The sequence below is a fragment of the Bos javanicus genome, chromosome 4, assembly GCF_032452875.1.
Source record: "Bos javanicus breed banteng chromosome 4, ARS-OSU_banteng_1.0, whole genome shotgun sequence".
Taxonomy (NCBI): Eukaryota; Metazoa; Chordata; class Mammalia; order Artiodactyla; family Bovidae; genus Bos; species Bos javanicus.
The window spans coordinates 113,023,623-113,048,375 of NC_083871.1; the positions used below are offsets into that span (position 1 = coordinate 113,023,623).

At 51.2% G+C, this 24,753-nt stretch overlaps 1 protein-coding gene and 1 long non-coding RNA gene across 2 annotated transcripts in view; one reads left to right on the forward strand and one right to left on the reverse strand.

Moving 5' to 3' along the window:
* On the reverse strand, positions 1-5,711 carry LOC133246603 (uncharacterized). The gene is made up of 2 exons (XR_009736086.1): positions 4,906-5,711; positions 1-331 (listed from the first exon to the last, which is right to left on the reverse strand). It is a non-coding gene; the product is annotated as an uncharacterized LOC133246603 (long non-coding RNA).
* The window catches only part of ZNF282 (zinc finger protein 282), a 25,980-nt gene continuing 6,880 nt past the window's right edge, over positions 5,654-24,753 (forward strand). Inside the window, 6 exon segments of the mRNA XM_061415035.1 lie at positions 5,654-6,187; positions 9,057-9,476; positions 17,884-18,010; positions 18,522-18,641; positions 22,512-22,631; positions 24,230-24,343. Of these exon segments, the coding sequence (XP_061271019.1) occupies positions 6,023-6,187; positions 9,057-9,476; positions 17,884-18,010; positions 18,522-18,641; positions 22,512-22,631; positions 24,230-24,343 (1,066 nt within the window). The 5' untranslated portion in view covers positions 5,654-6,022.

Consider the following 24,753-nt stretch of genomic DNA (forward strand, 5'->3'; position numbering starts at 1 on the left):
TTTGGTTTTCTCATTTGTAGTATGAGGACAGTACATGCTTTACCGAGTTAACCCAAGGTGTTGTGAGGCTCAAATGAAGGAAGGTCTTTAAAAGTGCTGTGAAACATACTGCAGGCCTAAAAAGGAAGTGTCCATATAGGAAGTACAGGAGAATTACTTGTTGATCAGTCAAACAGTTTCCTGGGTGTTCCTTAAATGATGCTTCTCTTCATTCAAGAATGGGCAGTGGTTGTTGCTTCACTTCCAGTTTGCTTGCCTTTGCTGGGGGGAAGCTAGCTTGAGACTGCAATTTGGGAAGCAGTGAGAGAGCAGAAGTACTTGCGGGCAGAGACTGAAAACAAAGTTTGGTGCAAAAAATATCAGATTGACATATATAACGTGACCTATGTAATGTGTTGACTTCTACCAGCAACTCAGGCAAGATAACCAGTTTTACATATATGTGGAATGATAAAACTGGAAAGGCAGGCACATTACTGGAGAGTGTGTGTGTGTGTGTGTGCGTGCACGCTAAGTCACTTCAGTCATGTCCAACTCTTTGCGACCCTATGGACTGTAGCCCACCAGGCTCCTCTATCCATGGGGTTCTCCAGGCAAAGAATACTGGAGTGGGTTGCCATGCCCTCCTCCAGGGGATCTTCCCGACCCAGGGGTCGAACCCACGTCTCTTACATCTCCTGCGTTGGTGAGCGGGTTCTTTACCATTTGTGCCATCAGGAAGTGGTTAAACAGAATTCAAAATTAAGGATGTATGTGAAGCTGTGTACAGCAAACCAGTTCTTGGCTTTCCAATTATAGTTTTTAAAAATTATGTAAGAAAAATAATATCTGCAAGCCAACCTCAAAGAGTAAACAGCAGGACAAAAGCAAAAGAATAGTTATGTCAATAATATTTTATTAGTAGGAAGTAATAATTTAGGATGCTTATGTCCCCAGGGAGATCTTGTGGGGCTGAGACAAGGATCTGAGGACCAGCAGGGAGCTTTCTTTTTATGCTGCTTTGTTCTTGGAAGAATATTAGAATAACATGGGGAACTAAAAAAAAAATATGTCGGGGCTCACCTTGGCATGATTGAATTAATCTGGGATTGTGGTAGGGGGGCCTGGATGCTTTGTTTTTAAAGTTCTCCCAAGTGGTTCTACATCTTTCCAGATGGCTCAGTGGCAAAGAATCTGTCAATGCAGGAGACTCAGGAGGTGCGGATTTGATCGCTAGGACAGAAAGATCCCCTGGCGGAAGAAATGGCAATCCACTTCAGTATTGTTGCCTGGGAAATCCCATGCACGGAGGAGCCTGGTGCATGGACTACAGTCCATAGGATCGCAGTCAGACATGACTGAGCGACTGAGCATGCCCACAGGTTACGTAATTCTACTGTGCCTGCAAGTTTAGAAGATCATAGAAAGGAAAAGTGAATTACGGGACTGGAAATGACCAGTTAACCTGCTTTCCTAAAACGGAGCTGTGGACTGAAGATAAATAAAGAATCTTTGAATCCACAATAGAAAGTCATGATTTGATTCTACAGGCAGGACTCAGAAGGAAACAAGGCTATTGGAAAGGTTGTTAGAAAAGTGCTGATGGATCTCAATAGTCAAGTGAGGCCCTCCAGAGGCAGCATTCACTTCAGCTGTGCCCACTGCAGGCTCTGTCCAGAGACCCGGTATCAAAAACACAGACAGGAGGCTGGATGGGCACAGATGGGGACAGTGCCAGCATCTGCATCATGGTTCTCTCTCACCTTCATCAAGGTGAGGCCAGCACCTCTGTGTGAGAAAACTTTGCTAAAGAACCAAAAGGGACTGGGAGTGATGTTATTACCAGCTCAGGCTTAACACACGTTTTAATACCTTACTTGTTGCATTTAGAAAGTATTAGTCGCTCAGCCATGTCCAACTCTTTGTGAGCCCATGGACTGTAGCCCACCAGGCTCCTCTGTCTATGGGATTCTCCAGGCAAGAATACTGGAGTGGATTGCCATTCCCTTCTCCAGGGGATCTTCCCAACCCAAGGATCAAAGCTGGGTCTCCCTCATTACAGGCAGATTCTTTACCATCTGAGCCACCAGGGAAGCCCATTTAGAAAAATTGGTATTATTGTGGATGAACACTAGACTTCATTATAAATGAATTCTGGACATTTTAAATAATCAATCCACACTTATGTGTTGAAGGGCTGCCCGCTGGGAAGATTCAAGAAAACATAGTGCAGTCATCGCCAGCCTGCAGCACATCTTCTGCATAAAGGGTTTCTATGCCCTGGTGCCTGTGTGTTAGGACTGTTGAGTAGTTGGCTTAGTCACCAAGCAGTCACGTATTGAGGAGAGTACCACAGAGTCAGTATGAACTGAAGAGAAGCCAGGGAACTCCTGTGAACTCATCTCCTGTGTCAAGGCTCACAAAGAAAGTGATGGAATGCCTATTTCCAGTAGGGTGAAAATGAACTCAAGAGGGAAAAAGTCGTATTTTCTCCAAACTTGGCATAGGTATAAAACAGAACGTTACTGAGAAAGAGAGGGAGAGAGAGAAAAACGTGTGTGTGTGTGTTTGGACATCTAAAGTTTGAATTAAAATGTTGGCGAAAGGTGGATCTGAAAAAGGCAAGGGCACTGAAAACTCATTAGCAAGAGCAAATGGACCTTAAAACTGTAAAATGCAAAATATTTGACTGGGATCCACATTAACATTTTCTGCCTCTTCTAAGTTGTCTAGAGCTTCATCATCTTACCCCCAGCAACCCTCCCCTTCATAAAGTCTTGCCTCTGATTTTTAGTTATACTTAGGATGTCAATGGCTTTGAAATCTAAGGTGTTATCCTTCCTTGGAGGTCGGCCTGGAGTGTCTAAAAGTGCAGATAAGAAGTTGTAACCATGGAAGCATCAGTGGGAGAGGCGAACTTGAGGATTACGCTTAGTCCTTAAGCCTGCTTGTTAAATTAAGCAAGGAGCGACACGGAGATAAAAGGGCAAATCTGGTTACCCTCTTCACTTAGCTAAGAGGGAAGATAGAGGTTTTCTTCCTCAAAGCTTGTGGTTGTTGCAAGGACACGGAGTATACAGGAAGCACCAAGAGTTGGAGTGGTAGACACATGTATTAGGGTTCTCTAGACAGAACCCACAGGATACAGAGAGATATTTAAGGGGAGATTTATCATAGAAATTAACTTATGCAATTATGGAGGCTAAGAAGTCCCATCACCTGCCATCTGCAAACTGGAAAACCAGGAAACCAGTGGTGTCCATTCATTCTGAGTTCAAAGTCCTAAGAACCAGGAGCACCAATTTTCAGGGGCAGAAGAAGGTGGCTGTCCTAGCGCAAAGAAAGAGCCAATTTGCTCTCCTTATGCCCTTTTGTTCTCTTCAGGCCCTCAACGGATTGGATGGTGTCCACTCACATTGGTGAGGACAACTTCTTTGATCAGTCTCGGATTCAACGCTAATTTCTTCCAGAAATTAGACCCACAGACCCACCCAGAAATAATGTTTTACCAGCTACGTGGTCATCCCTTGGTTCAATCAAGCTGACACATAAAATCAGCCATCACGACACACAGATATTCTGGCATTTTTGAATTCCCTCTCCTTTGTCCTCTCTGATATCCTTTAGCTCAGCACGTTATCACTTCCAATACCCGGTCCAGAGCATATGCTATCTAATTCCTGGGTGAGGAGATGAAAAGCAGCCCGTTGAGAGACTGAAGTCCCAGCCCCGGGTCCTCCCCCTTCAAATGTTTATTAACAGTGACGCTTGACATCTATAATCCACTCCATCCAGTTGCTCGTTCTGCTCCTCGGTAAGTTAGATAACTGCCTCGTAGTTACTCAGTGAGTCACAGAGACAAGTCTGAGGACTGGCCACCTCTCCCAGCGAGGCTCTCTCCCACGCACGCTGGGTGGGATCTCTCACCCCCTTCAGCCTTTTGGTCACTGGAGTCCATGATTCCATGAACCTGTGTTGCTATCGCAGCCCTCTCCTCCTGCCCTTCTGGTTTTCCCTCCATTCCCCCCACCCCACCATTCACCACCCATATGCTGTATCCACTACTGGCTTTTGTGATCCGTGGTTGCTAGGGTTGGGAGCTATAAAAAGCCCGTGCATTTAAATTCTGTTTGAGTTGAGTAGCTTTGCTCATATCTCATGACAGTGAACTGAACTCGGGCTGCCAGGGGTGAAAGGGTGATGGCTGGCTGCAATGTGCAAAATTCATCCTCCGTGAAGGAGAAATGTAAAGTGGAAGTACTATACGGTACCTTATTGTGTAAAAAGAGAAGCAGTTATTATAATTAGTTTAATGCTTAAGAAGGGAAGTAATTTTACCTACTTAATACTGGAAAGACAGCTTAAACCCTTGGGACTAACCTAGCCTCTCTTCCACCTCTAGGAACGAGGGAAGATGCTGATGATGTATATAGATCAGAATATATGCTCTGAAATGTGTCTCATGGGCGGAAATGAATTCACCTGGAGCTCTTTAGACTCTACTTGTCTGGTTCCCCTAAAAATAGTGACATGATATTTCCAATCAGGGGCAGCCCATGGCCAGGGAACAGAGGGAAGGAAATCACTGACTTCTGGGAACATAGCCTTTGCTAACCTGTAAGCTCCTTGAGATAATAGTAAGTCCGTGAGATGCTCAGTCTGTATCCTGGACGCATGCACAACAGAGAAAGTACTTGATAACTGTCCTTAATATGGTGCTCTAAGCACATGCCTCCCTTGGGCCAATAATGCCCTTTACTAAGTGCAGTGGAAGAAAAGAGTACTAGTTTGTGGTGGTTCTCTGGCCAGGTCTGCCTCTACACAGGGCAACAGTAAGCTTTGGAGATCTCTGTCTTAACAAGACAGGGACCAGTCATTTAGGAAAACAGTGTAGACACTATTTTGAGGATAATTACAAGGACTTACCTTTTAGAAGTAAATACCTTTGTTGAGTGCCTATAAGCACTGTTGTCATCTCATTTGATTTTATAACTGTGGAATGTCTCATTAGTTTCTTCATTTATATACGAGGAGACCAAGTGAAGCTCAGAGAGGTGAAATTGCTCAGTTACAGCTAGTGAGTGGTGATTTTGGAATTTAAACTCAGGTACGTGTGCATGCTAGTTGCTTCAGTCATATTTGACTCTTTGTGACCTCATGGACAACAACACTGGAGTGGGTAACTGTTCTCTTCTCCAAGGGATCTTCCCGACCCAAGGATCAAACCCAGGTCTCCTGTGTTGCAGGTGGATTCTTTACCATCTGAGCCACCAGGAAAGCCCTGACACTAGTAGGTGCTCAGTAAATAGTTGTGGAATGAGTGAATGAGTTTCCCCTTCCCACTTTTTCTCCATCAGCCTATCTTGTCTTCTTCCCCCATCCTCCTCTGACTTGGCCTGGTGTTCCAAACTGCCGTTGACCTGCATTTAAAGGTGCCGGATGAGGCTGCTGTTAAAACCCAGGGCTCCTTTCCTGGCTGGAAGGGTCTGGCCCTTTTCTAACCCAACCCAGGTCACTTCTCTGGCATCCAGGCAAAGGCCCAGAGTTGATCCAGGTAAATCTGGATCGAGAAGAGGGACAGTGGGGGAGGTGAAGCCTGCAAAGGAGTGAGGCAACAGGCAAGGCCAGAACAAAGGTGGCTGAAGACAACTGCAACATTTTCCAGAAGGGTCAGGTCCTTTGGGATGCCCAGTAGATATTAGCCCAACGGACAGAAATCCCGCCCCGGGCTCAGGACCCTGCGCGGTTGGGGACTTTGGGGCAGGCCACCCGCACCGAGGGGCCCACGGGGCTGGAGGGCCACCTCGGGGCGGCGGTGGCTCCGGGCCTCGGAGCGGCCCCCGTCGGTCCCCGCAGGCGGGCAGGAGCTCGGAGGCCATTGGCTGGCGGCGCGGGCGGCGGAGGGGCGGGGAGCGCCGCCGAAGGGGACTGTTTGCTCCTACGGGCTGTAGATGGAGCTGTCCGGCCCCGGCGAGGGGGAAGGCGCCTGGAAAACGTTCTTCTTCTCCCTGGCCGGCCCGAGCGGGGGAACAGCGCTCCCAGGATGCAGTTTGTGTCAACACGGCCGCAGCCTCAGCAGCTGGGCATCCAGGGCCTGGGGCTGGACAGCGGGAGCTGGAGCTGGGCGCAGGCCCTGCCCCCGGAGGAGGTCTGCCACCAGGAGCCGGCGCTGCGCGGGGAAATGGCCGAGGGAATGCCGCCCATGCAGGTGGGTGCACCCCCGCCGGCGCCATGGCCGCCCGCCTGCCGTGGGGGCGGGGCGCGGGGCCGGGGCGGCGGGGGGCCCCGGGTCGCGGGCGGGGGTGGGGTCGGGGGGACGGGGGCTCGCGCGGCAGGCAGGGCCCGGCGCCCTCGCAGGCCCCCGCCCGCACCCCGGAGCGGCGGGCCCCCGAGGCCGCGTGCCGGCCGGGCCCAGAGCTGGCGCCCCGGGGAGGCCCCCGCGGGGCCGGGGATTTGCGGGGGGAGGGCCCGGAACGCGCGGTCCCTGCCGTGACCGCGTCCCCCACCCCGGCCCGGGCTCGCCTAGGGGCTGGCCGGCCGCCTCGCGCCGGGCCGGGGACGTGGGCGCGCGGGGTTCCTGGTCAGATTTTACCGCTGCGGCCAACTCAGACAGAAAGGTGTGTTTAAATGTTGTACGGCCATCATCTCTCCCCAAGTGTAACAGCGATTCACCGTTTCCCCCTGGCACCGGCTGTGATCGAGGAAGGGGCGGGTGAGCGGTGCTTTTGCCCTCTTGCCAGCGGTGGGCAAACTTGGCCGCACTGTTAGAAGCACCTGAGCACCTTTCAAGACTCCTGACGCCCAAGCCTCCTCCAGACCGGTGAAATCGGAGTCTCTGGGGTTGAGAGTGGGCACCAGTCCGTAAGGAGCTCAGGGTGCAGACGAATTGGGGAGCCAGAGCTCCAGGGCTGTGTGTGAGGCGGAGACAGGCCTCGATGGCCTTGCCAGGGGCAGAGGGTGGGAGCTGACCTCGGCTGGACTCCGCCAAGCCCCCCTCTGTCCCTGGCCTGGTTCTCAGCCAGCCAGGTTCTGACACGTCGGCCAGGAGTTGCTGTGTCCTGTCTGACCATGTTTCAGCCTTACGTCTCCAAACCTGTTTAGGGGAGCAGAATCTGCTGCCCCAAAATCTGCCTCCTTGGCACCAGGATTATTTTAAGATGGTTATTTTAGAGGAGCTGCAGGCACAGGAGACGCTCTGAAAACCAAGTAGGAGTTCCCTTTGTAGAAGAGAAACCTCCATCGCTGTACCAGGAAGAGGGCATGACTCAATCGCTAAAAACTCTGTATCAGAGGAGAAGGCAGCGACTTATATCTGCATTAACCTGTGCCCTTGCATCCTGTCCTTTCCCTGGTCACCCCCATAACTAACTCCCCAGCCCCCCAACATCATCGTTTGTCCTTAGCTGTAGGTGGTACTTCATACAGTGGTTTGGGTCATTTTGGCAGATCACTCAGTTTTCTGGGTCTTGCCCATGTTTACAGGAGGTATGTTTGTTTGTTTAGTCGCTCAGTCGTGTCCGACCCTTTGCGACGCCTGTGGACTGTAGCCTGCCAGGCTCCTCTATGGGATTTCCCAGGCAAGAATACTGGAGTGGGTTGCCATTTCCTTTTCCAATGCAGGAGGTATACGTCTTACTAAATTTGTTTTTCTCATGTTGATCTGTCTTATGGCAATTAGACTGTGAGACCAGGGAAGAACCTAGAAGGGTAGAAGGAAAATTTTTCTCCCCCAACACCTGTGAAAAGTAAACTGCGCCCAGTGACGTTCTGAACTTCCACCCATCAGCCCTTGCCCCGTTCGGTGGGCCAGGCTGGAATGACACCTCTGTGTGCCGAGGGCACGGCTTTGCTGGAGATGCTAGGACGTCTCACCCAGGCCCTGCTGCCTTTTCTCCCATGTCAGGAGTCGCTCCCTGGAACCTGTGTGATCTTCCTCTGTGGCTGCCACAGCCACTCTCAGTCTGAGAGGGCCGTGAGCGTGTCTGTCCTGACCTGCCCAGCTCACCTCTGAGTAACAGGTCTCCACTTCACCCATCCTGAGGGCCCCTTCAGCAGCAACAGAGAGAACAGAAAGTGACCCTTCCCCTGTCACATGGCAAGGAGGGACCATTTCAGCCCTGCTGACCAGCAAGCCCCGGGCGCTGGTGGGGTATGGGGCCAGTCCCCGGGTCAACAGTACACGGTGACCACCCCTCTCTTGGTCATAGGGATCAACTCTTAACTTGCATCCTGGGGACTTTGCCTTTCTGGGTGAGGACCCAGAGCTGGGGGTACTGGAGGATCAGGGCCATTGGGCACCCCTCCCCCAGGGAAGCAGGAGGGGTGGGGGGATCTTCTCTTCCTCTTAGAGATGCTCCCCCCTCGCCCCTCCTCCGGGAATGACATTTTCAGGCACACCCACTTTGGGAAATATGAATACACAGTTGTGTGAGGAGACAAGGCTGCTCGCCTGTTCTCTGGCTCGGGCTCCCAGTGTCTCCCGTGCCCCCAGCCCCATTATCTGAACTGTGTTTTTGTCAAACTGCAGCACCTAGAACCGCTGCAGTAGGCGGTGCAGAGCCGTGCTCTGGAAAGGCACTTCTCTGGGCTTCTATTTCATCATCTTTAAAGCAGAGCTCTAGGATAATCGTTCTTGCCCTAACCTGCTTAGAGATTGCTGGGACGATTAGGGGCGCGTGACTGATGTGAACATTTTTGCTTTGAAGCAGCAAACGCTGGGCAAGCTCTGCGGAGTTCACCATTAAGTCTAGCCCATGAAGACAGCAGCTGGTCTCGTCAAAGAGAGGTGGCCTGTGACAGTTTAGGACAGGGTCCACCACCTTGACCTGCCATGGGTCAAGGTGGGTGGTAGACTAGCGACCAGCCTGACTCCCGCAGGCCGGAAGTGGGAAGGTCAGGTGGGTGGGTGCCCACTAACTGCTGCGGACGTTAGTGAACACGCTGTAGCCAGAGAGGCAGGGGCTTGGCAGGAGAACGGGGATCTGCAGCATTTGACGCGTTGTCCCCTGCTCTCAGGCCACCCTCGCTCCTCACACGGGGTCTCATGCCGGCCGTCACTTCCCCTCCTCTGCCCGCAGGCTCAGGAATGGGACATGGATGCCCGGCGACCGATGCCTTTCCAGTTCCCGCCCTTCCCAGATCGGGCCCCCGTCTTCCCCGACCGCATGATGCGAGAGCCCCAGCTGCCCACAGCGGAGATCTCGCTCTGGACCGTGGTGGCCGCCATCCAGGCTGTGGAGAGGAAGGTGGACGCCCAGGCCAGCCAGCTGCTCAACCTGGAGGGCCGGACGGGGACGGCCGAGAAGAAGCTGGCCGACTGCGAGAAGACGGCCGTGGAGTTCGGGAACCACATGGAGGGCAAGTGGGCCGTGCTGGGGACCCTGCTGCAGGAGTACGGGCTCCTGCAGAGGCGGCTGGAGAACATGGAGAACCTGCTGAGGAACAGGAATTTCTGGGTCCTGCGGCTGCCCCCAGGCAGCAAGGGCGAGGTCCCCAAGGTAAGCGGTAGTCCCCAAGGAGCAGGGAGGACAGTGAGGACCATCACCTTGATTTCATTTTGTCAGGCCTTCTCACAAACGTCTCTGACGCCCTGTTGCCCAATGTCGGTGTCCTCTCAAAGCCGGCCTCCACTTAAACAACCTCGTCTGGAATGTTCTTCTGCAGGGAGGCTGGCCTCCACCCGTTCCCCATAGAGCCCGCGGGTTCTGTCTGTGAGCCTTTTGCCCTCTCTGCTCCCAGTCCCTCCCGAGGGGTCTGGGTGTCTGCAAATTCCTAAAGCTTTTCCCGCCTGGGTTTTCGCCTTGACACCTTCAAAGACCGTTTGTCATTGGCTGTTGTCTGTGCCGGCTCCTCTGCACGCAGCTGGAGAAGACCCGAAACCACTCTGAGCAGAGTCGCTAGAGTCATGACCATCACCAGCGGGCCCATCTCACGATCAGAATTCACGCTCCGTTTCCTGTTCTATTTTCCCTCCCACCTTCTCCTGGCCCATCAACCCTGCACTCTTGGTCAACGGGCTGCTCTCCAGTCCACTGAGAAGACGGGGTCCCCCTACAGAGACTTCCACGTCCAGCCATGTGTATTCTGCCTTTCTGTGGGCTCCACCCCTTCACCTGCGCCAGGAGTCACGCAGCCTCTCTCCCCTTCGCCCCCTGCACCGTCACCTCCTCCCCCTCCACTGGCTCGTCCCCACCAGCCTGTAGACATTCTGCACTGCCGCCCATCTCTGGAGTAAAACAGCTCCCTAGACCAGCGTCTCCCGCCACTGCGACTTCATCTCTCTGCTCTGCTTTAGAGCAGTCTGCATTTGCTGTCACCAGTTCTTTCCCTCCATTTTCTCTCCTTCCCTTTTTATTATAGAGAATTCAAACCTATATAAAAGTAGATAGAATTGCAAAATGAACCCTCATGAACGCATCGTCCAGCTTCAGTGGTTACCAGCTCTTGGACGGTCTTCTTTCATCTCACTCCCTACCCATGTCTCCCTCCCATTTTATCTTGAAAAACATCTCAGACAGCAGTTGTGGTTTTGTTGGCCATATTGTGACGCGTGAAAGTGTCCGACGTCAAAGTGTCAGTCTCTTTGTGACCCCATGGACTATACAGTCCATGGAATTCTCCAGGCCAGAATACTGGAGCGGGTAGCTGTACCCTTCTCCAGGGGATCTTCCTGACCCAGGGATTGAACCCAGGTCTCCTTCATTGCAGGCAGATTCTTTACCAGCGGAGCCATAAGAGAAGCCCAAGAATACTGGAGGGGGTAGCCTATCCGTTCTCCAGGGGATCTTCCCAACCAGGGATCAAACCCAGGTCTCCCGCATTGCAGGCAGTTTCTTTACCAAGGGAAGCCCATCGTGAGGCATGTGGGATCTTATTTCCCCAACCAGGGATCGAACCCAAGCTCCCTGCATTGGAAGGCTGAGTCCTAACCCTGGACTGCCAAGGAGGTCCCCAGCAGTTGCTTTAATTTTAAATATTTCAAAGTGTAGCTCTAAAAGGTAAGGACTCTCTTTTTAAAGTAAAAATCTCAATACTGTGGCTACCACAACAAAGACCTCAGCCTACTCAAATATCCAATCAGTGTTCCGATTTTCTTCCAAAAATATTTTGTTCTATAGTCTAGTCTAAGTAGTTGAGGCGTGCCTGACTCTTGCGACCCCCATGGACTATAGCCCGCCAGACTCCTCTGTCCATGGGATTTCCCAGGCAAGAATACTGGAGTGGGTTGCCATTTCCTTCTCCAGGGGATCTTCCTTATCCGGGGATGGAACCTGGGTGTCCAGCATTGCAGGCCAGTTTTTTACCAACTGAGCTGCCCAAATGTGAACTTAAATAAGTCTACACACTGTGATTGCTATGTCTCTAAGTTTTTTCCCCCTGTAAGTGCCTCCTTTGTCTCTCCCATATTCCCTTGTAGTACTAGGCCATCTGACCTGTGGACTTCCTCACTGTCTGGACTCTGCTGCTGCATCCTCCCTGCTCTCATTTATTGTGTTCCTCTCTTCTCAGTCTTCCAGTAAACTGGGGATTGGGTGATTCTCCCTGAACTCATGTAGCTGAGGTTCTTGCCACCACCTCGTCATCCTCTTGTCCTTGCCAGAGCTCTAATGGTGTCCATGATCATAGAGCCAAGGATCATTAGAACCACAGTATTAAAGTCCCAATCTTCGTCTTCCTGCCCGCTCAGCAGCGTTTCATGCAGGAGACCACCCTTCCTAGAAACACCCTTTGGCTCCCGGACACCCCTCCCCACCTTGGTTCTTTCCCTACAGCACCAGCTGCCGCTTCTCAGTCTTCTTTGCAGTTTCCTCTCCTTTTCTTACGTTTGGAGTGGGCCCGGGCTCCTCCTGACCTGCCTGCAGTCTCTCCTCCCTCCCTCGTGATTTCACCCAGGCTCAGCGCTATAGATACAGTCTGTGTGCTGTCAACTCCCGAGTGCAGTCTTTCCCTCCCACTCTTGCTCTCTGTATCCTGCCTAGACTTCCTTCTCGAATGCCAGATTCACATTCCTGCCTGCTAATTCAGTATCTCTATCAGGCTGTCAGTAAATATCTTAGATTTAACTCAAACCAAACTGGGGCTTCCCTGATAGCTCAGTTGGTAAAGAATCCACCTGCAATGCAGGAGACCCCGGTTCGATTCCTGGGTTGAGAAGATTCCCCTGGAGAAGGGAAAGGCATACCCACTCCAGTATTCTTGGGCTTCCCTTGTGGTTCAGCTGGTAAAGAATCTGCCTGCAATGCAGGAGACCTGGGTTCGATCCCTGGGTTGGGAAGATCCCCTAGAGAAGGGAAAGGCTACCCACTCCAGTATTCTGGCCTAGAGAATTCCCAGTTCATGGGGTCACAAAGAGTCGGACACAACTGAGTGACTTTCACTTACTTACTTAAACTGAACTGATTTCTGCCTGAACCCTGTTCTCCTCAAAGTCATCCTCATCCTTCCAGCTGCTCAGGCCGCAAGCCTTGGGGTCATCCTCGCCTCCTCTCGTTCTCACACCTGATTTCCATTATATTAGTAAATACTATCTGATTTTTCTTCAAAATATACACACAGCCCCCCTCCCACCCCCCGCTGCCTCCACTGTTCCCACCTTCGTCTAATTGTAACCACCACCGCCCCCTGCCTGATTCCTACTGTGGCCTCCTCGCTGGTCCCCTTGTCTCCATCCTTGGCCCCCACCCCAGACCATCTATTTTCAACAGAGCAACCAGACTGATCCTTTTGAAAAATAGTCATATCACCTCTGTTTAAAGCCCTCAAATGGCTCCCCAGGTTATTCAGTTTAAAAACCCCCATTTTGTCAGTGGTCCCCTCCCTCAAACCCACCCTTCTGACCTTATCTCCCTTCACCCCCTCTTGCCCACTCCTTGATGCCAGCTCACCACAGGGTCCCCCTGGCAGGGACTTTCCTTCACTGAAGCCGCCCTCCACCCCAGGTCTCTCCCATCAGGGGTCTGCTAGCTGTCACTGGATCAGTGTCCCCTTCATGGCCACCCAGCCCAGCACACTCTTTCCTGGGTCCCTGCTCTCATTTCCTCCAAGCAATTAAGCATTCAGGTATCTGAAATACTTTCTCTGTGTCTCTTGGTTGGCTTTCCTCCACGTGGTTCATTGCAGCATCCCAGTGCCTGTGACAGGACCTGCTTGTAGCAAAACATGTGTGCCGAGTGACTCTTCAGCTGGAGGGCTCACACTTCCACGTAAGGGCCTGGCCCTTTTTTATCTTTGGTTCTGGCAGTTAAGCCAGTGGCTTGGCCAGAGGAGGTGCTGGACAGTGATCCATCAAGGCCTCGCAGAGCTGAGTCCTAACAGCGGTTCCTCCCTAAGCCGCCTTCTGCCGCTGCAGCCCGCGGGGCTGTTCTGTGTAGAGTTTGGCGTATATACTGTGTTGCTGTGTCCATCTCCCCACACACCACCTTTTGCTCTTGTCTGTGCTCTGCACTCTGACTCAGTGCTGAGTCCTGGCCCCACTGTGCATTCTGTGTGGTGAACCACGTGTTGGGGTCTTGATTTGTACCTCACGGAACATGGCTTACTTGTGGGGTCCGGAAGCAGAAAGCTTGGGTTTGAATCTTGGCTTTACCATGTATCAGTTTTCCTACCACGGGTCAAGTATGTTTTTTGTTGTCTCCGGGCCTCCTCAATTCCTCTTAGGAAAGAAGTGCCCTTTAAATAAGTCATTCAGCAAGTGAATTCTCAGTGGGTCCCTCTGAGCTTCAGTGTTCTCGTCTGTAACATGAAGATGATAATACGCTTGATTTGTGGAGCTGCAAGGACTGCTGTGACAACACCGGGTAGCTCATTGTATTAGTTATCCACTGCTGTGTAACAAATACCCCAACACTTAGCAGCCTAAAAAAAATTATTTTTTATCATCTTACAGTTTCCATGGGTTAGGAATTCAGGAGCAGCTTGGCTGAGTGGTTCTGGCTCAGAGTCTCATGAAGTTATAGTCAAGCTGTTGACCGGGGCTACAGTCATCAGAAGGCTCAACTGAGGCTGGAGGATTGGCTTCCATTTGCTCCTTCCTTCCTGGCAGGAAGCCTCAGCTAGTTCCTCACTGCTTGAACCTGTCCTGTAAGGCTGCTTAAGCATCCTTATAACATGGCAGCTGTCTTCCCCCAGAGTGAAGGATCCAGAAAGAGAGACCAGGATGGAAGCTGTAGCAACTTTTATGACCCAACCTCAAAAGTTGTTTTACAAATTTGTTGACATACTGAGTGCAGCACACTAACAGCACCATCTTTTAGGATATTAAATAGCTCAACTGGAATTCCATCACCTCCACTAAGACGCTTGCTACTTGGAAGGAAAGCTATGACAAACCTCGATAGTGCGTTAAAAAGCAGAGACATCACTTTGCTAACAAAGGTTCATAGAGTCAAAGCTATGGCTTTTCCAGAAGTGAGAATTGGACCATAAAGAAGGCTGAACACTGAACAATTGATGCTTTCAAATTGTGATGTTGGATAAGACTCTTGAGAGTCCCCTGGACTGCAAGAAAATCAAACCAATCAATCCTAAAGGAAATCAATTCTGAATGTTCATTGGAAGAACTGATGCTGAAGCTCTAATACTTTGGCCACCTGATCTGAAGAGCTGACTCATTGGAAAGATGCTGAAGCTGGGAAAGATTGAGGGCAGGAGGAGAAAAGGGCGGAAAAGGATGAGATGGTTAGATATCATCACCAACTCAATGGACATGAATATAAGCAAACTCCAGGAGATAGTGAAGGACAGAGGAGCCTGGTGTGCTGCAGTCCATGGGGCTGCAAAGAGTTGAACATGACTTAGGGACTGAACAACCAAACAGCAGAAGTTGTACACCAGCACTTCTTTTTTTATTAGAAGCAAGTCACTCAATCTTGCTCACACTCAGTGGGAGGAGAATTAAGCTCTATTTCTTGAAGGGACAAAGAATTTGTGGATGTATTTTAAAATATCCACAACCATAAGGCACCATGAGACTTAATATTGTGGGCCATAGTTTTCATTCCTTGTAGACTCTTGGCCTTGTTAGATACATTCTCTTTGTCAGATCCAAGGAAGGCCGTTGTCTCTCAGCTCCTCTGTGCCTTGTGGGTTCTATTAATTGTGTAATTATTCATGATGATTCATGGATAGTCTTTTCTGTCTGGCTGAACTGTACGCTGCCCGTAGTCTTGGACCATGTTTCAGACTTCTGCCACATCCTAGCACAGTGAAGTTTTTACAAAGTGATATCTTTTTCCACCTGGGAGACTATGGTCCTAGAATTCTGACTGGTGAAGGGAGGCAAAGGGGTTGGTGTGTTGGAAAAGGTAACAGATTTTTTTTTTTGGCTGCACTGGGTCTTTGCTGCTGCACACGAGCTTTCCCTAGTTGTGGTGAGCAGGGGCTACTCATCATTGTGGTGCACAGGATTCTCTCTGCGGTGGCTCCTCTTGCTGTGGAGCCTGGTATGTAGGCACGCGGGCCCAGTAGATGTGGCACACGAGCTTAGTTCCTCCGCGGCACGTGGACTTTTCCCGGACCTGGGATCGAACCCACGTCTCCCGCATTGGTAGGTAGACGCTGATCCACTGTATCTCCAGAGAATTCCACCGACTTGGTTTTGAATACATTTAGTGTGAGGTCCTTAAAAGATGAATAAATGAAGCCAGTCAGAAGGCCGTTGAAATGTGAACTCTGAAGGGAATGTTGAAGAGTGTCATCTACAAAGAGGTACCCACAGAACTTGTAAAAGACAAAAGCAAAAAAAAAAAAAAAAAGGAAATTGCCAAGGGGAAAGGAAACAGGGAAGAGTGAGGGCCAGACCTTGATCTCGGAGGGAAGAAGGAGGAGCTGTAAGGAAGATGAGAGCCAGGCTCCGTGGCTGTGGGAACCAAGCAGGAGATTTCAGGAAGGTGCTCTGGCATCTGTGAGGACTGAGGGGTCGAGGGTTATCGGCAGGAAACTGACAACCTCCCAGAAGGTGGTTTCAGACAGAATGGGGCTCAGGGGCAGATTTCAGGGAGTGAGGAATGTGTGGATTGTGAAGAAAACACAGAGCGTGCATCTTGGGAATGTTTCTTTTTTTTTTTTGAGCCATGCCAAGTGGCATGTGGGATCTTATTCATAGGTACCTGACCAGGGATGGAATCCATTCTCCCTGCAGTAGAAGCATGGAGTCTTCACCCCTGGACAGGGAGGTCTCTGGAATGTTTCAGGAGAAGAAGGCTCGTAGCCTCACTCAAGGTGACAGAGTGGAGGGCTGGAGGCCCTGAAGTGAGAGCAGGGTGGGGAGAGATGGAAGATGCCCGAGGGAGAAGCTGGTGTGGACTGCGTGTCACCAGCAGGAGGAGGAGGAGAAATGAAGGGCACGTGTGGGGAGTCGGCTCGCCGGGGAGACGGGCCGAGCCAGGAGCTTGCGACCAGCAAGCTGCCGTCAAAGGGAGACTGGGGGTGGCTGGGGAGAGTGAAGAGTTCGAAAGAAGCCTCCCGGGGAACACAGTGAGATGGAAACAAGCCGGCCAAGAGGCTTGCGAAGCAGCCTGGAGCCTCAGCCAAGAGGTCAGAGTGTATCTCGATTGTCACCTGCAGAATTTCGTGACCTTTATCTTGGGCAGGGAATTTAAATGAAGATGGCGGTCTGCCTCAGTTTTCCTAGGTTGGGGGTTCGCCCAAGTCTGTGGAAGGTCCAGGGGACTTGAAGTTCTAGTTCTGTTTCTACAGATGGGAGTGTGCCGCCAGGCAGTAGGCGGCATCCAGGTGCTACATGGCACCTGACCCTGGCACCTCTCCTCTGTGTACAGGCACTGCCCACTCACCAGACAGCGCGCCCGTGGGCCTGACCCCAAGAGGGCAGCTTTTTCTAATTCACACCAAGGTGCCATGTGTCAGGTACCAAGAAGGATGGTACCAAGAGTCAGGGCTTGGGGAGAACCGAGGGCTTGGGTTTCAGGGTGAGGGGGAAAGGCTGGTCCAGCAGGAACAGAAAGTGGTAGGAAGTGAGGCTGGTGGTCAGCACAGGGCAGCTCAGATCCTAAAGTCACGGAACTGAAACCATCCTGAACGATGCTGTGCAGATGAGGCCACAACGGTTAGTGACCGCAGTGGGCACAGGAGACCTCGCCCACCTGAGATGACAGCTTTATGGGGCAGACGAGATGCCCCTGAACCTTGTGACTGACATTAGACAACTGATGACTCAGGCTCCAGCAGGACCTTCCTAGTGTGGGCAAAGACCATTGAACACATCCAGCAAGTGCTTACTGACTCCGAACTACGAGCTTCTAGATGCTTGGGACATAGTGGTGCCCAAAGCAGATCAAGAGCCTTAGCACCAGCAAGTTTTAGTGACAAAAATGTAGCTGTGTACCTAGAGGTGACAGAAGTACAGCTTCTCAACAAGATTTTATTGTACTTGATTCCCTGAGACTCTAAGAACCTACCCTATGTCTGTCACCCTGAACACCAAAAGCTTGACTTTTGGGTACCCAGTTGACCTTAAAGTGAATTTACAAAGGATGTGGTTAAATGCCTCATTTTTAGTTTTTTATTCTATTTTTTTTCAAACTTTTAAACTTTTCATTTTGTATTGGCATATAGCCGCTTGACAATGCTGTCATAGTCTCAGGTGAACAGGAAGGGACTCAGCCATACATATGCATGTATCCATTCTCTCCCAAACTCCCCTCCCATCCAGGCTGTCACATAACTTTGAAATGCCTCATTTTTAAAAGGCAGTGGTGACCATCCTGTTATTGGAAGCTCAGGAGAATCAGAGTAGACTGACTCCACTGAGACAGGCCAAGCAGGATGGGCAGGTTGGGGCCATGTGGACTGGGGCCAGAGTCTGGGGTGGAGCGGTCAGTGCCCCTCCCGGGAGCTGGGGAGGAGCAGCAGGCAGAAAGCACCAGACTAACGCTGTTGTTGGCCCAGGTTCCAGTGACCTTTGTGGACATCGCTGTTTACTTCTCCGAGGACGAGTGGAAGAACCTGGACGAATGGCAGAAGGAGCTTTACAACAACCTGGTTAAGGAGAACTACAAAACCCTGATGTCCCTGGGTAAGTGTGCCTTTCGTCCCCCAGGCAAGCATCTCTGGAGTGAGGGGTTACATGCTTCTCAACCCAGGATGCACCCCTAGGCAAGGTGTTTCGTGTTTATACTTCATGGAAATTCAAGAGACAATGTGCTTCTCTGTTAGGAAGTTAGAGCAATTGATAAGAGTATGGAAAGTAAAGACCCAGGAACAGGGCCTGTTACTACAGAACTGAACACTCTGCTGCTACTATGCTGGAAATACAGCCCAACAGCATCCCTAGGCGCTACCTCCCAGCAGCCCTGGAGAAGCCACTGGTCTCTCTGCTGCTATTTCTGGGTTCCAGAACCCAGCTAGTTCTCCACCAGGAACTGGAGCATCCACTGACTTAGACTCTCCTGAGAGATGACCTGACATAACGGGCCACCTGCTGAGAGGGGCGCCAGGGTACGGGAGGGGAGGGCTCCCCATCGCTGTTGATGGAGACCCTTTGGTGAACGTCCCTCAGCCCTTCCTTGCCTTCCACTTCACTCCAGACTCGGAGGGACCCGTGTCCAAGCCAGAAGCCCCATCTCAGGCTGAGCCCCGGGAAGAGCCCTGCGTGTGGGAGCAGCGTGACCCAGAAGAGAGAGAGATCCTCATGGATCCAGACACAGGTGATGGCAGCTGCAGACAGCCCCAGGTCGGGGTGGGGCGGGAGAGAAGCCCCCATCCCAGCATGAGTTCTGGGGGGCGGTGGGGCGCAGCTTCTCTTAGTTGTTCGTGGGGCCGGTTCTGCCGCCTTGCAGATTTGGCGGTCACGTACAGGAAGTTTCAGGGCCAGAAAGGCCACCATGGAGGTCCGTCTTTTGGGTTAGAGGCATGTCACTTGAGATGCCCAGGTGAACTGGAGACGATGGGGAGGGGCGGCCTCCCAGGCCTGACTGGGGCTCTAGACGTGGGAGCGGCCCTGCCCAGGCAAGTGGGCAGAGAAGGCTCTGTGTGGGTGTGTGGTGTGCGTGGGTGCATAGTGTGCGTGGCTGTGTAATGTGCATGGCTATGTGGGGTGTGTGGTGTGCGTAGCTGCGTAGTGTGTGTGGCTGCGTGGTGTGCGTAATGTGCGTGGGTGCGTAGTGTGTGTGGTGTGCGTGATATGCATACGGTGCGTAGTATGCGTGCTGTGCGTAGGGTGCGTGCTGTGTGTGGTGTGAGTGGTGCGTGTTGGTGCACGTGGCCGGTTGCTTTGTGCCTGGCTGTCATCCCCAGCATTCTCAGCCTGTTCTCACAGGCAGATTTACCCTCCAAGGCTGTCCCCTCACCCAAGGGGAATCTTAAATTCTAAGAAACCAGTTCCCTGAGAACATCACACCAAGTGACAGGAAGTATACAGGTTCTCGGGGACTTGGCTCTCCTGACGGTGTCGGACCAGGTGAAATCTGGTCCTCCGACCTTATTCTCTGCCTCGTCACAGCAGCCTTCCTGTCGGGGCCCTCTGCTCCTCCTGTCTTACACGTGGAGGGCGTATTTACCAAAACCTCCCCAGAAGCTTGCTCGAAGGCAGCCCCCTCCCTCCCAGTGTGCTCTCTTTCAGTTCAGTTCAGTTGAGTCGCTCAGTCGTGTCCAACTCTGCGACCCCATGAATTGCAGCACGCCAGGCCTCCCTGTCCATCATCAACTCCCGGAGTTCACTCGAACTCACGTCCATCGAGTCGGTGATGTCATCCAGCCATCTCATTCTCTGTCGTCCCCTTCTCCTCCTGCTCCCAATCCCTCCCAGCATCAGGGTCTTTTCCAATGAGTCAGCTCTTCATGAGGTGGCCAAAGTACTGGAGTTTCAGCTTTAGCATCATTCCTTTCAATGAACACCCAGGACTGATCTCCTTTAGAATAGACTGGTTGAATCTCCTTGCAGTCCAAGGGACTCGCAAGAGTCTTCTCCAGCACCACAGTTCAAAAGCATCAATTCTTCGGCACTCAGCTTTCTTCACAGTCCAACTTTCACATCCATACGTGACTACTGGAAAAACCATAGCCTTGACTAGACAGACCTTTGTTGGCAAAGTAATGTCTCTGCTTTTTAATAAGCTATCTAGGTTGGTCATAACTTTCCTTCCAAGGAGTAAGTGTCTTTTAATTTCATGGCTGCAGTCACCATCTGCAGTGATTTTGGAGCCCAGAAAAATAAAGTCTGACACTGTTTCCACTGTTTCCCCATCTATTTCCCATGAAGTGATGGGACCAGATGCTATTATCTTCGTTTTCTGAATGTTGAGCTTTAAGCCAACTTTTTCACTCTCCTCTTTCACTTTCATCAGGAGGCTCTTTAGTTCCTCTTCACTTTCTGCCATAAGAGTGGTGTCATCTGCATATCTGAGGTTATTGATATTTCTCCCAGCAATCTTGATTCTAGCTTGTGCTTCCTCCAGCCCAGCGTTTCTCATGATGTACTCTGCATAGAAGTTAAATAAGCAGGCTGACAATATACAGCCTTGACGTACTCCTTTTCCTATTTGGAACCAGTCTGTTGTTGCATGTCCAGTTCTAACTGTTGCTTCCTTACCTGCATATAGGTTTCTCAAGAGGCAGGTCAGGTGGTCTGGTCTTCCCATCTCTTGAAGAATTTTCCACTGTTTATTATGATCCACACAGTCAAAGGCTTTGGCATAGTCCATAAAGCAGAAAGATGTTTTTTTGGAACTCTCTTGGTTTTTCGATGATCCTTATTGACATGTAATTCACATTGCCATAAATTCACGTTTGGAGTGTAGGATTTAGTGGTTCACAGGCTGGTGCAGCCATCAGCACTATCTAATTCCAGAATATTTCCTCATAGGGAACCCCACACCCGGGAGTAGTCACTCCTGTTCTCCATACCCCCCAGTCACTGGTCACTGTGGATCTGCCTATTCTGGGCATTTTGTCTAAATGCCTCCTTCCCTGGCTTAAGCACCCCACACGTTTGAGGTCAGCTGTGATGACCTTTCCCATGAAAGCAGTGTAACCTCTATCCGTGTGTCACATAGAACAGAGACCACGGTGTCCATTTAAGGGGGGACAGAGCAGACTGAGAGCCAGAGAGGCCAAGTGACTCATCCGCTGGGTGGAACGCAGACCTGAGACCCAGATCCATCTCTTTCCTCCTGCCTGAGCTGTCTCCTGCCGGGGCTGGTGGTGTAAGCCACACCAGAGAGCCTCGTAAGAGGAAGATGCCCTGTGGTGGCGCCTTGGGGTCTACATGGAAAGTGCATTATTGTCCCTTGTGCATAGGGTGCTGTGCGTTAGCCATCCAGGAATGGGGCTGGGCTGCTCCCCTTTGCCCAGTCTAACTTCCTGCTAATTGTGTGTGTGTGTATGTGTATGTGTCTGTGAGTATGTCTGTGTATGTCTGTGAGTGTGTCTGTGAGTGTCTGTATGTGTCTGTGTGAGGGTGTCTGTGCATGTCTCTGTGTGTGTGTCTGTTTGTGTTGTTGTGGGTATGTGCCTGTGTGTGTGTGTCTGAGTGTGTGTGTATGTATGTGTCTGTGTGTGTGTCTGTTGGTGTGAGTGTGTGTGTATGTGTGTGTCTATGTGTATGTCTGTGTGTCTGTGTCTATTTGTTGGTGTGTCTGTGTGTGTGTATATTTGTCTGTGAGTGTGTCAGTGTGTGTCTGTGTGTGTGTGTCTGAGTGTGTCTGTGTGTGTGCATGTGTCCGTGAGTATGTCTCTGTGTGTCTGTGTGTGTATGTGTTTGTGAGTATGTCTGTGTGTGTCTTTGTGTGTGTGTCTGTGAGTGTCTATGTGTGTGTATGTATGTGTGTATGTATATATGTCTGTGTGTCTCTTTGTCTGTTGATGTGTCTGTGTGTTTATCTGTGTATCTGTGTGTCTTTGTATCTGTGTCTGTGTGTCTGTTGGTGTGTCTATCTGTGTGTCTGTGTATCTGTGTGTCTGTCGTGTCTGTTGGTGTGTGTGTGTGTCTGTGTGTCTGTGTGTCTGTGAGTGTGTCTATGTGTGTGTATGTGTGTATGTCTGTGTGTCTGTTGGTGTGTCTGTGTGTGTATGTGTCTGTGAGTGTGTCTGTGTGTCTGTGTGTATGTCTGTGTGTTTATCTGTGTATCTGTGTCGTGTGTCTATCTGTGTGTGTCTATGTATCTGTGTGTCTGTGTCTGTTGGTGTGGGTGTGTCTGTCTGTCTGTGTCTGCTGGTGTAGGTGTGTGTATGTGTGTGTCTGGCCCGATCTTTCTGACTGGGGTGCAGAATGAAGCCGGATGTCTCCCATGCGGAGGGAGCCCTGTGGCCTATCCTAATAGTACCCACCCCGCACAGGCTGTCTCCATGCTCTCTGCCTTCCTTCTCTTACCTAACTCTGCGGCATGGCCCACCCCCTTGTCCTGGAGGTTGATCACCCCCTGCTCGCATGCCCTTCTGCTCCTCAGGGTTCCTAGGTGCCCATAGGAACTCAAGGCCCCTGTGCTCTCTTCCCTGGTGAGCGCTGTCAGCTGTGCCCCTGACCCCTAGTGACGATCATTCCTGAAAACGGTACCGACCGTGTGACCCTCTGTCCTCAGGAGCAGAGCCCCTGGGGCCAGCACCGGATGCATCCTCTCAGGTGAAGCGGGAGGAGGCCCTGTGTGCCCGGGCTCAGCGGGGCCTGGAGGAGAGAGCCATCCCCACGGAGTCCATAACCGGTGAGTGAGCCGCCTGGCCGCCTGGGCTGAGTGGCAGAGGGAAGAGTCTGCATGGTCTACAGGCGCCCATCATTCTCTGACGGGTGTGCCCGGCCAGAGGCCTGAGCTGAAGATGGAGTGTGGGTCCACGATTGATGGATAGGAAAGACAGGGTTTCCCACGAGGCACAGACATGGTGCGTGATGGGGATGAGGGGCCAGCACTTCTAGCCTTAGCTGTTCTGTTTTCTCTTCTTTGTAACATCAGGTTTTAACTATTCCTTTCTCCCCTCGAAAAACAGTGTCTGCCGAAGTACTGAGAGTGAGGCATTTTAGAGGTTCGGTGGGTGGGGAATCTGTGGGTCCCTAAGACCTGCTCCCAAGTGGGAAGAACTGATTTGTTTTAAACAAACACAGCTGTTGCCTCTGTGCCAGCCACCCCCCTGCCCTAGGCGCCGTCCTGACGGGCAGTCTGGGTACTTCGTCTTTGACAGCATCCATCCAACATGTGTACGTGAGCGCTCTGTTCGAGAAGATATGGCTTAGTCAGAGTTCTCCAAAGAAGAGCAGGGTGTGTGCGTGCACACACATGTGTAGAGAGAGAGTGATTGAATTGAAGGAGTTGGCTTTTGCCAGCTGGAGACCGGGGGCAGCCTGCCGGTAGGATTCACCTTTCCTCGGGGAGTCAGTCTTTTCCTGTTTGGCTGTCAGCTGGTGGGAGAGGCCCACCCACATAACGGAAGGTAATCCACCTTATTCCAAGTCTACGGGTTAAGTGTTAAACTCCTCAAAACAAAACAAAACAACATAACAGCATCTAGAGTAATGTTTGGCCCACTATCTGGGTACTGTTGCCTAGACAAGCAGACACATAAAATTACCCATCAAAAGATACAGTAATGTCCTGTGACTATAAGTTAAGATGATAGTATAAGTTAAGATAAGCTCTTAACTTACCCGTGGGTTAGACCTCCACAAGCCTCATCCCCTTAGTCAAAGCCTCATACTCATAGGCGAGTGGTAACAGCCCCCCAGCAGAGGAAAACAGCTTTCCAGTTCATCCAGCTCGTTCCTCGAAAGCCTATATAGCCACATTACTATCTCCAGTGGGGTCTTTGAGATAAGATGGCAATAAAAGGTAAGTGAGGTTTAATGGAGTCTGCAGAGGAAAGAACAGGTAGGTTACATCTTAGAAAATTCCCGCTAAGATGGTGAAGATAAAAGGCTTTCTTGTTGTTCAGTCGCTCAGTTGTGTCCGACTCTTTGCGACCCCATGGACTGCAGCACGCCAGGCCTCCCTGTCCTTCACCGTCTCCCAAAGGCTTCCTGGAAGTGTCATTTCCCTGGCTGGTCCTTGCAGGAGGAAGACCTCCGTCACCGTGGAAGGGGTTACATTCCTGAAGGACATCCTGTGATGTCATCACTCATAAGTAGTTTCCACTTATTCTCAGCAAAAGCACGAGCAGTGGAGGCCAAGCCGACCTAAGGCTTTAATGGCCTCGAATGATTACCGCTGACGTTTAGGGAAAAGAACCTATCGAGAGACGAGAGACGTAAAGCAGCACCTGGCGGGAGGGCCCGTGTCCCCTAACCCCTTTGCTGCTCTGTCCCCTCAAGCAGACTCGCCGGCCTCCGCGCAGGATCTCCTGTCCCGGATCAAACAGGAGGAGCCCCCGTGCGTGTGGGACCAGCAGGACTTGGCGGAGAGGGACATCCCAACGGACCCCAACTCAGGTGAGCGGTCCGCCAGTGCACGTGGAGGGTGATGTGCCTATCTGCCAGGAAATCAACCCGACTGAGTCACTTTGGTCAAAGGCCAGTGAGAGACTCAGGGAATGAACCACTGCGTGTTCCCCAGAGGATGACTTTGTACACATTTTGGTGTGTAACTACTAGAAAAGCGAGGATTTCTCTAAAGGAATCCTTACATCAATAATTTGTCCTGTCAGTGAACTGATACTGAAATGACATAGCTGATTTGTGAAGTATAATCGACAAGCCTTTTTATTTATTTATTTTGTACTTTTTTTTGGCCATGCCACGCAGCATGTGAAGTCTTAGTTCTCTGTCCCAGGATCGAACCTGCACCCCAGTGGAAGCACGGAGTCTTAACCACTGGACAGCCAGGGAAGTCCCTAAAAAGC